The sequence below is a fragment of the Phaseolus vulgaris genome, chromosome 10, assembly GCF_000499845.2.
Source record: "Phaseolus vulgaris cultivar G19833 chromosome 10, P. vulgaris v2.0, whole genome shotgun sequence".
In the NCBI taxonomy this organism is placed as follows: Eukaryota; Viridiplantae; Streptophyta; class Magnoliopsida; order Fabales; family Fabaceae; genus Phaseolus; species Phaseolus vulgaris.
The window spans coordinates 10866432-10878939 of record NC_023750.2 but is presented as its reverse complement, the minus strand read 5'-3'; the positions used below and the strand labels follow the sequence as shown (position 1 = coordinate 10878939).

The 12508-nt window shown below is 31.6% G+C and overlaps 1 protein-coding gene across 1 annotated transcript; it reads right to left on the bottom strand.

Annotated features, from left to right (window-relative positions):
• Positions 1–7772: 7772 nt before the first annotated feature.
• Positions 7773–8932, bottom strand: LOC137814377 (uncharacterized). The gene is made up of 4 exons (XM_068617081.1): positions 8752–8932; positions 8304–8519; positions 8070–8220; positions 7773–7935 (listed from the first exon to the last, which is right to left on the bottom strand). The coding sequence occupies exons 1-4, from the start codon at positions 8930–8932 to the stop codon at positions 7773–7775; spliced, it is 711 nt and encodes a 236-aa protein (XP_068473182.1).
• Between the last annotated feature and the right edge of the window lie 3576 nt (positions 8933–12508).

Genomic DNA, 12508 nt, shown 5'->3' with positions numbered 1-12508 from the left:
AGAGCCAACATCATTGCTGCTTGGTCTGCTTCGGACATTCTCTCTCTAGCCATATTGCGGGTTGATACCATCTACTACTGCTTATTCACACTATTCTCTCGGCCCCACGGTGGGCGCCAATTGTTCTCAAACGGGTTTGGGGCCTAGAGAACAATTGCTCCTGCCTCTACCTTCGGTCGGTCACTGATGCTCCAAGCTCTCTGCTTCACTTTCCTTCTTTCGATCGTTTGGCTCCACATGCGAGGGTGGTACCTGCAGAAGGCACTCCAACGCTCAAGTCAGTCGGGGTGTTAGCACTCAGGTGTCAAAGTACTGTAGATAATGACGTACCTTTCTCCTTGAAATGCGTGCTATTTATATTACCTTGATGAGCCTTCATTGGTGGGCCGGATTAGGAAGTTGGTTCATGTTTAGGGTTGCACTAAACAACTCTTAACTATGGATTAACCCTGCTGACTTAGTCAACCCTTGACTCGTTGCCAAGGGTCCGTCAGTCACGTGTCGTCATGTGACCTTTACGCCATGGGTAGATGGTTAGTTGGTATGAGTGATGGCCGACTCACTGAGTCATCCGATTATACCGGTACAGTTTTTAATTTATTAAACTAAAAAATTGTGATATGACAAAACAACCCAGCTTGGGAATTTTCTTTTAGCATTTTATGGAAGAACAAATTTTCGTAATATTATCAAATACAGTTGAATATAACTGTTCATATTTTTTTGTTTGTTTTAAACATGATTACATTTTGATTTTTTGTTTGTTTTAAACATGATTACATTTTGAGAGAATATAGGTGAAGAAAAGAAAAAATGTGTATTTTAGATATTGTTTCGCACTAGGCTTTATGAAGCCAACTCAAAGTATTATATAAAAAAATTCAGCACCTTATACAAATCATATCCTGAAAGTGTAAATTTCCAACCATATTAATCCAAAAGTAAAAAAAGGAAGACACGAGACTAATGCTTTTCCCAAGTAAATTAACATTTAAAAAACTTATTTGACATTTTAAAAAATTATTTAATATTTTTTAATTTCATATACTAGAATCACATTTATGTTTTGTTTGGATTAGAGGGTGCGAGGAGTGGAAGTGTGGAGATTTGTGAAGAAAGTTGAGGGTGTTTGGATTGAGGTATGCTAGAGTGGATGTGTGAGGAAAGTTTATTCAAATATGTGAGTGATGTGATGGTTGCAAGGATATTTTGAATTATTTTGAATTGTGTAGATTGTAAGATTACAAATTTACCCTTGTATATAAAAGAAGAAGAAATAAATTATAATTAATTTTGTGCGCATTATATTTAATTAAAAGAAATTAAATTTTTAATTATAAATAAAAGAAAAAATATTTTAAAATTCAAAGAAATAAATAAATAATTTTATATATTTAAATATAATTTTATTATTTTCCATTTTATTAATTTAAATTAATTTTGTTAATTAAGTTAATTTATTTAGATAATTTTAATATTATTTATGTTTCTTGAAAACATGTTATGTTATATATATATATATATATTTATATATATATATATATATATATATATTTATATACAAAATTATTATTAATAAGGATTTTCATTATTATCATTATCAAAATAAATATATTATAAAAAGTAAATGGTTATTTAGAACATAACATTAATATTAAGGAGTTCTCAAAATATAATATAAAGTTATTATATTTTATCCGGAAAGAGATAAACACATGTTCATTTGACTTATATAGATGTCACATATTAGTACATTATGGTCGAATGTGTAGTGAAATCTATTACATTTAACATATACTTATGATCATACCTTGATCAAGTCATTCCAAACTTCGTCCTCCGCTTCAAAACGTTTGGTGGTTTGGTTCCATGCGAAACCACTCAATCCACCAAACAAATCATTGACTTCCCTCCACCCGTCCTTCAGACTTTTTTGACGATTATTTACATGGCTTTTCTTAAGACCCGATAATCTAGCCTCATGTAGAGCCATAACAATGTTAGTATAACCCTGACTGGTCCAGCTACCGTCAATTCTGCATCCTCGACTTACCTCTTCAATCATTGAATTTAGCATAATTATATCCATGTCTGTTGTCCTGATGGTATTGAGCTCTTCTCTTTTGTGAATTTTGGGTGGTTTGCGGAAGCTTTGTGGTTTGTTGATGGAACAAGGCCCTCCTAGGAAATTCAAAAGAAAGTGGAGGGAAATTCAAATGAATTCCCTCCCAAAAATGGAGCCTAAATGAGCACATGGGGAGGGGTGTGTCTAGTTTGTATGCTCACCCCCTCCATGGGCTTTCTAGACCGGCCTTGGTAAATTTAGAGGTTTTTTTAGAAACTCTAAGTTTACCTAGGTTGGTGTTTTAGGTGCCAAAATTAATTCGAAGAAAAATTACAAATAAAGTTCCTATGCTAATTTTGACAAGAAATTAAAGTCTACTCTACACTAGAGTTTATGGCATTTGAACATGTAAAAGAACGACTTCTTGGATCCTCTTGGCCATAACTCTAGGGTTGGCCCAAATCTACCCTTTGGTGGGCTTGCATGTGGGCTTGTGCTTGGGCCTCTTCCATCATCCCCTCCCTCTTGAAAAGGATTTGTCCTCAAATCCAATGCTTCTTCTTCTTCAATGTTAGGGGGATGAATGTGGCTGGATGGTGTCCATCATCTCCTCCTTCTTGAGAAGATCTATCCTCAGATCTACAGGGTCAATCTCGAATAGCAGCCTCTTGCTTTGACAACTATGCTCGTCCTCCTGGATCAAACGTCCATTTATGGGAATCATCAAACAAAGCAAATGAGTTAGTTTGAGCAGTTGTATAAAAATCAATTTTATGAAGTTGCTATTCTTTTTGTTTTTCTATTGGCAACTTTTTACGATATTTCTTTAGGGAGGAGTTCATAATTTTCTTTTCTTTCAAAAGCTCAAGAGTTTGATTAACTCCAAAATGACTTATGAATCCTCCTTCATGTGACTCATTCACAAGGAGTTTTCTATGTGTTATTTGGGGTATGCAAAGTTTTTCTTCTTTAAATAAGTACCCCTCATAAACATAAAACCCTCCATGTGCTCTATGTTGATACTTAGCAAAAGTGGTTGCAAAATCTTGATAAAGTTTAGGTATGTTATCAAATCCAAGAATTTGGGCTCCAAGTTTTAAAAATAGGGCATGTTTCCTTGATAGAGCATCCACCAAAATATTTGTTTTGTCCTTCTTGTATTTGATAACATATGGAATTTGGTCAAGAAATCCCATCCACTTTGCATGTATTTTTAACTTGTGTTGACTCTTTAAAGATTTTAAAGACTCATGCAGGGCCCTCACAAGTGTATAGAGCTCTTTGTTATAGATGGGGTAGTTGAGGGTTGAACCATGAATTTTTTCAATAAAATATGCAATTGGGTGCCCACCTTGCAAAAACCCAACACCTATTCCTACTCCCAATGCATCACACTCTAGCTCAAAAGTTTTTACAAAGTTTGGTAAAACTAGAATGGGTGCATTGGTGAGTTGAGCTTTCAACCTTTGAAAGGCTTGCTCATGCTTCTCCATCCAACAAAATGGAGTGTCTTTCTTCACTAACTCATTGAATGGTGAAGCTAGACTTGAGAAGTTAGGATCAATTCTCCTATAATAACTTGCTAGACCATGACAACTCCTAACATCTCCTACATTTTGTTGTGTTGGCCATTCTTGGATGGCTTTGATTTTCTCGGGGTCAACATGTACCCCATTTTTGTTAGCTATAAAACCCAAAGACACTACACTATCAACATAGAAGGTACATTTATCACTATTAGCAAACAAACTATTAGTTCTAAACACTAAGAAAACTTCCCTAAGGTGGCTTAGGTAATCATAAACTACTATATATTTACATATGCATTCCCCTTTTAAGGGTTCTTTTTTTACTATCCTTGTAAGGGATGTTGTAAAATATTCCTCATTCTTTCTAGATTGACACAACCCCTCACTTGGCTTTTCTATTTCTTTCTTCTTCCTTTTCTCATTTTCTTCACTCTCACTAGTTTCTTTTTCTTGGCTACTATATTCATCTTTGTTCCTTAAGATCATAGATCTTTCATTGGAACAATGAGATGCTAATTGATCATTACCAAGGTATGTAAAACATGGAATTTTTCTAACTTGAGTGTGTGAGATATGCTTGGATAGGTTTTGGGAAAGTTCTAGAGATGTTTCTTTTATATGTTCTTCCCCTCTATGGAACTCATCCTTGTTATAAGATACATAGTATGAACTTTGTTTTCGACTTGATTGTTTTCTCAAAATTTGTTTTTCAACTTTAATGCTAAGTTGAATCAAGTCATTTAAATCTCTATAAGGTAAAAGTTCAACTTTGTTTCTTATCTCAAGTTTGAGACCACTTAAAAACCTAGCTATGGTGGTATGGTTGTCTTCGTTAATCCTTGCCCTCTTAATATATGACATCATCTTCTGCCAATATTCTTCTACACTCATATCTCTTTGATGAAGTCTTTGGAGCTTGTCCATCAACTTCCTATTGTAAAGTGAGGGAATATGGCGACATCTCAAGGCTCCCCTAAGGTCATTCCAATATGTAATGGGAGGGTCCTCGTGGAGATGTCTCTCTCTTTTTAGGGCATTCCACCAATACATAGCATCACCTTGAAAACTTAAGGTAGCTAAAGGTACTTTCTTTTCTTCACTCACATGGTTGTAAGCAAACAATTGCTCTACCCTCATTTCCCAATATAGATATGTTTCTACATAATCTTTTCCATAGAAATGAGGTAGCTCTACCTTAACCTCCTTTAGGTTTTCTTGTCTCTCTTTTCTAGCTCTCCTAGGGGATGGTTGATGATATTCATTAATCCTAAGACTTTCTTCCCCAAAAGAATCATAAACTTGAGAGTTATATGCATGAGAATGTAATTTTTTTGAAATTTGAGATTTCTCATCCTTTGCTTTAGTTAATTCATTAGTTTTGGCCTCATTCTCCAATTGTTTAGATGAAATTGATTGAATATCCTTGGAAAGTTGTTTTAAAAGAGATTTCAAGGATTTCACATCACTTTTAAGAGATTTAGAGGAGTGAGAAGACATGACTAAAACTTTGTGTTTAGAAATGCTTTACTTTAAGAAAGAAGAGGAAAGTTAATGAAGGTAGCTTCCCAGGTAAGAGAGGTGAGTCACAAAGGACTACTTAAATACCAAGTCTTGCCTTAGCCAAAAACTATCCCTCAAAATCTTCACACAATTCTTTCTTTAGGTAAATCACTTAGAACACAATGAGGATGGAGAAATCAAATTTTATGCAAGAAAACAATGCAAAGCTATCTAACAACTAAAGCAATTTATCAAAGCTTTAAACAAGGCTAAGCAAAAGCAATTAAGCGAAACTAAGCAAAACAGTTGGCGTAAGTTAAAGCAATTAACAAATGCTAAACTAGAAAGCTTAAACTAGTCGATCCTAGGTGAGGCTTCTTAGACACTTTGAGCCTTGAAGACACACTCACCGTCTAATTGCGTGATTAATCCACTAATTAACAAGAGTGAAATGTAATTACAATTCAAGAAATGCAAATAAATTAAATTGCAAAAATTAAATTTCAGCAAGGCACTCTTTTGACTTGTTGTTACTCTTATTGGTTGTGCCCTTCAAGGTGTATGGTGTATTTTGGTATTGTGTTTGTTGCTGCCCCTTGCCTTGATCCTCTTTGATTTAAGGAATTAAATTCTTCAATACAATACCTATTAAGTAAAGCTAGACTCTCCTCAAGTCAAATCCCACTCAACAAGCACCAATTGATATTTATCCACCAACAAATTTAGAGGTCAAGAAAAGAAAGCAAGAAACAATTAAAATTTAAAAACAGCACCACTGCAATTGGATTTAATATTGTGACACAACTAGAAGGAGTTCAGAATGAATTGGACAAGCAAATAAAAATAGGCACTCAAATAATGGATGGCACACAAAAGGAACCTAAAGATTGGCACTAGAATTGATTTGAAAAACCAAAACAGCACCATTGAAAATATTGTGGTCCAGAAAGCGTGACTTAAATGATTTATGTTGAGTTGGATATTTTGTATTTGTTTCTGAAAATTTAAACACAATCAATTCAGTTTCTTAACAAACTATTGGCGTTGGTTTCACTCCAATCACATGCGCCAATTAATTATGATAATATTTCCCAAAACAGTGTCCAATTACCGTCAGGTATAGTGCCAGAATGCACACTTCTTTTGTATGATTTATCTTTTTTTTTCTATTTTGTTTTTTCAACTGATTCTTTTTTTCTTTTTGTGCTAACACCTCAAACTATTGAAATCCAGAGGCTCATAATTTTCTTATGACGTATTTAATTTTCATAAAGCAAAACAGCCAAAACAGATTTGTGAAAACAGAGGATTCTGAAATCTGGAATCAAAACAAAAAGATATACTTCAAAAACACAATGGAATTAATGTGATGGAATTTGTGTGGATCTTTTACACAAATATGAACTCAAACTAAAAAGAAAAATGCACCAAAGGATCAAATCAAAACAGAATTCAGATTAGGCACTCAAAACAAAACAAGAAACAAATAAATCAAGAAAAGTACTACAAAGATTTGTTGACAAACTTTGGAATCACATGACTTGACAAAACTTATAGATTCAGAAAATAAAATGACTCAAACACATTAATATGAACCGAATAGAATTTAAATCAAGACTCAAGCAACCTAAAAAAAATCAAAAACAACAACACAATGTACCAAGAATCCTACACAAAATTGAAATAAGATGCTCAAGCACAATTTGAACAAAAACTACCGATTGAAATGCATAGAAAAGCATTCAAATCATATTAAAATATAAAAAACAGCAAGACAAGATGAACAATATGAATATAAGAAGAACTCAAGAAGAAAAATACGAAGAAATACTTATCTCTTGAAGACCATAACTCTGATACCAAATGATGGTATTGAGCTCTTCTCTTTTGTGAATTTTGGATGGTTTGCGGAAGCTTTGTGGTTTGTTGATGGAACAAGGCCCTCCTAGGAGGTGTGGCTGCCTTGAAGGTGCATGAAGATTAGGGAATTTAGGGAGGTTCGGCCAGCCCCTTTGGAAGGTGAAAGGATTGAAGATTAAGACCTAAATTCTAGGCAAGGGAGAAAAGTATGGCTCAAGTTTGGCAGCATAACAATACTTAATTTAATCTTACAAAATGAGAGCCAAACACCTCAATTTATAGTGTTTAGAGGGCTGGAAATTCAAAAGAAAGTGGAGGGAAATTCAAATGAATTCCCTCCCAAAAGTGGAGCCTAAATGAGCACATGGGGAGGGGTGTGTCTAGTTTGTATGCTCACCCCCTCCATGAGCTTTCTAGATAGGCCTTGGTAAATTTAGAGGTTTTTTTAGAAAATCTAAGTTTACCTAGGTTGGTGTTTTAGGTGCCAAAATTAATTCTAAGAAAAATTACAAACAAAGTTCCTATGCTAATTTTGACAAAAGTCTACTCTACACTAGAGTTTATGACATTTGAACATGTAAAAAAACGACTTCTTGGATCCTCTTAGCCATAACTCTAGGGTTGGCCCAAATCTACTCTTTGGTGGGCTTGCATGTGGGCTTGTGCTTGGGTCTCTTCCATCATGTCCACTTAGTGAACTCTCTATAACCACCTGATGAATTTGGAGCAACATTCTTCCCACGATCCATCTAATTTACTTAAATAAAGTTAGGATGACAAACATTGGAAGAAAACAAAAAATATATTATTTCATCAAATTAATTGTTTACATAATCTTCCCACATTTTGTTTGCTATAGTGTCCCTAATATGACACCCTACCCTATAATCATGCTCATGGGCATGGCTAGGGGTTGGTTGTACATCTTCTTCTAACAATTCATGATCTACTTCTTCAATTAGAGACTCATCATTGTCGACCCTGCAAAGAAAGTTATGCAGAATACAACAACCTAAAACAATTTTTGTCATAGTATCGACATCATAATGTGGCTCAGTCCCATTGGCTATAATTGAAAATCGTTTTTTCAACACCCCAAATGTTCTCTCAATTACATTTCTAAGTGATGATGTCGAAGATTAAACAACTCTTTAGCATTTTTTGGCCCTCTTCGCGAATATTCTTTCAAATGGTATCTAACTCCACAATAAGGTGTTATTATATTTGGTTTTAACATAAAACATGCATCACCAAGATAGTATTTTCCTACAAAGATAGTGGAAAGTTGCGTTAGTATATACTACTATAACCTATTTATTGTTCTGCACACCCAATCCCCTAAAACTAACCTTCTAGAATAACCAAAGGATCGTCTCGTACCAAAGCGCCTTTTAATATCCTTGAATCCGAGGCTATTCCTTCCCAACCAGCCAGGACATATGTGAACTTCATGTTAAAGTCACAAGCTGCAAATATGTTTTGAGTTGGCCAATCTTTTCTCCCTCGAAAATGAGGTGCATCAACACGTGAAACCTTAACACGTACATGAGTTCCATCTATTGCTCCTAAACAATCCCAATGTAAACCAAATTTCATAAGTTTTATTAAACACAAAATAAATTAAACATTATACGTGATTTAAAATAATATTATCATAAACAAACCTTAAAGTAGGTGTAAAATCGACTGTTGTTAAGGATGTGCGGTTCTACAACCGTTCCATTAATATTGCACTCAAAACATTATGAAAGTGACGAGAAACTGTTTTTCCAGACCGATGAGATAAGAATGACACACTTCGATTCTTCACATTTTGCCCAATAATGTGCAGAAATTTCGCAACTTGTTCTTCCACGGTTGATCGGTATGCATCTTTAACAAGTCCAATTCCCCGTATTCGTTGACATAATTGAAGGAAAGCTTCTGGTCCCATGCGAATAATATTACGACATTGTTCAGTGTGAACCAAGTACTCCATTAATTCTTGTCTACGACGCTCTTTTTGTGGTTAGAACTGACTCATACAGTTCCTTCTAGTACGCACCGTACGTAACAAATTCAATCCAAAACCAATCATACAAAGGATCATCATTGAAGCCCCTTCAGTATTTTGTTTTTTAATTTGTTCTTGTATTTGTGAAATTAAATTCATGTTCGCCACAACAAGGTCATCATAAATTGCAACCGTTTCCTCAAAATGTACCATCTCTGCCTCATCGTAATGGCTACCCGAATTCATAATGTTATCCACGTAATCTTGAACTTTGATCCAGAACCATGATTATGGATAAGTGTCAATACAACATATTGAATGCGGTTACCGTTTCGATGTAAAACTACACCAATATAGTGACCCTAATATCTAATTTTAAATAATTATGATAAACATTCTATTGTAAATGACTCTATCATTTAATTTATCTAATATAACAAAATAAATATAGAATAACAAAATTATAATTTAATCAATCAACAAATAAATATATCTTCACTTAACTTTTTTTTTTAGGGTTTTAGTACAATAATATTTATAATATTTTAAATTACATTTACATTCAGTAACAATAAAAAATTCTATAATATCATTAATTTTTTTAATTATATTTCCATTATGTAACAATAAAACTTTCTATAACATTATTAATTTCTATAAAAACTTCTGTAACATTAACATTTATTATTTATAACATGTCAAATTTGCATTTATGCATTCTGTCAAAATATTAGCTATAAATAAATAAATGTATTATTTATAAAGAATTAAATTTTTAAAAATATAAAAATAACATTTCAAATTTTTATTTGTATTCTGTAAAAATAATAATTTCAAATAAATAAATCTATTTTTTATAAAAAATTTCATGTTAAAAAAATATTAACTATGTACACATATTATTAAAAATTCTAATTTATTATGTAACCTTTTTCTGTTTTTGTTTTTTAAATCACTAAAATATTTGATTTCATTTTTTAATAATAATATTAACAATTTATGTAAATGATGAAAAATAAATTATATATATTTCATAACATTATGGTATATCTATGTAAAATGTAAAAAAATAAAAAATATAACATTAAAAATTTGTATTTCCATTCAATAAAAATAATAATTTTCAAATAAATAAATATTTTTTTATAAAGCATTAAATGTTAAAAAAATATTAACTATCTACACATATTATTATTAAAAAATCAAATTTATTATGTAATCTTTTTCTATTCTTTTTAATTACTACAATATTTGTTTTAATTTTTTCATAATAACATTAAAAATTTATGTAAATTATGAGAAATAAATTATATGTATTTCATATACATTATGGTATGTGTATGTAAAATGTCCAAAAATATAAAATATAGCATTTAAAATTTCTATTTCCAGTAAAAATAATCATTTCAAATAAATAAATCTATTTTTTTATAAAGAATTAAATGTTCAAAAAATATTAACCATGTACACATATTATTAAAAATTATAATTTATTATGTAATTTTTTTTCTGTTTTTTTTAATTAATACAACATTTGTTTTAAAAAATAACATTAAAAATTTATATTTACATTCTGTAAAAATAATAATTTCAAAAAAATAATCTATTCTGTAAATATAAATCAAAAAATTTATTTATTAACAGCTTCAAAGTTAAAAAAAAAATAATTACTATGTACACATTCATAAATTTATTTATTAACATTGTTAAATGTTAAAAAAATCTTCTGTATATTTGGTTTTTCTGTTTTTAAATTACTGTAACAAATTTTATAATCTTTTTAATAATAATATTTAAAAAAACAGATTCAGATCTCTAATTTCAATCTATAAATTCAATTCAACTCATGTCACAAAAATAAAATATTCAAATTTAATGAAATTTTTCCATTAACAATATACAATTTTAATTTCAGATAATCAACTTAACACAATATTTAATTTATTACTAATATAACTATTTTAGTTTTCCTAAACATTCACATCTAATTAAAATCTAATTAACAAGTATTTTAAAATAATTTAAACAAATTAAATTCAAAATAAAAATAAACATCAAAACACAATTTAAAAAAAACACACATACCTCAATAGAGCAGGACGAAACCACAACACAATACAAGTCTAAGAAGATGAAACTGTGCCTGAACAAAAAATCATTCAAAAATTAAATAAAAAAACTCAAAATAAAAAATCTGGAAAATTAATAAACATAACCGATTATCACTTCCGTTTAAAACAACACATAATCGATTATCCAAAAATTTATGCCACATAATCGATTATGCATGCAGTTCAAAAACCAACATAATCGATTATGGTCATACATAATCGATTAAGTTCAATTTTGCATAGTCCCAGTAATCGATTATGTCACGAAAATATTTACAGATAATCGATTATGTCATTATCAACTATTTTTTTAAAATAATCGATTATGTGATACATTCATTTTTAGTGCTAATCGGTTATGCATAAAACAAAATTGACACAAAGTTCACATGAGGTCAGAGACGAAGAACCAAGCGCACTCTCCTACCACTATGCTTACTCACGACCCCTCTCCAAGCTCTCTATAATGTTGTCTGTGCTTTGTGAAGAACTGCTTGTGCTTTGTGAGGTTGGGAACCAACTATATAGTGCTGCATCACTCTCTTTATTACGGTCATCCACTCTCTCACCAACTTAGCTATGCATTCATTGAGCATTGAAGTTGGTCAAAGAGATTCTTGAACCATGGTCAAGAATCTCATGCGCTTGCTGAAAAGCTTTCTCATAGACCACCGTGCATGCATGTTTCCACGTTGCTGAAAAGCCATCCCATATACGTCCACAATTCACACAATACTGAGGGCACAAATGACTTTGCACTCATCCTACCTGACATTCACTCCCTCACCCTCTCTTTTTTCTCTTCACTTCTCAAAGATCCCTCATTTTGGCCAACTTTTCTCTCACCCTCACCCTCCACATATCTAAACGGGGTGACACCTCTCATCCGTTTGCGGCTATAGTGTCACTCCCAATTCAAACACAATGTTAGGGACTAAAATGATTGATCACTCATTTCATTCAAATATTAACTTTTGACTCAACCCTTTTGCTGATTTCAATAGCTGGAGTTCTCTCAGTTGACGTTACTATAAACTTTTGAACCGAACCAAAGGAAGCGTTTGGGTGTGAATTGTTCAAAATATCCAACAGCCACAATGGAAAAGGACCACTCTCCAGCTTCTTGCACCTCCGTACGTAGAAAACGTATTTGTCATTTTTTTTTTTCATTTTTAATTCTAAAATTTCAAACTCTAAAATTGTATTATTGTAAAGTTTGAAAGATATTTTTCAAATTTCAAAATACATTTAAAATTCTAAAATTTGGAATACAAAATTGTATTATGAATTCAAGAGACTGAAATATATTTTTTGGATTTGAAAATAATTTCCGAATTCTTGAATTAAAAAAAAAATGTATTCCAAATTCTAAAATGAAAATAAAAATAAAAATCCTGCATCTTATGCCAAAGGGTAATTTTAAAATTAAAATATTTAAGGAGGTGCAGAA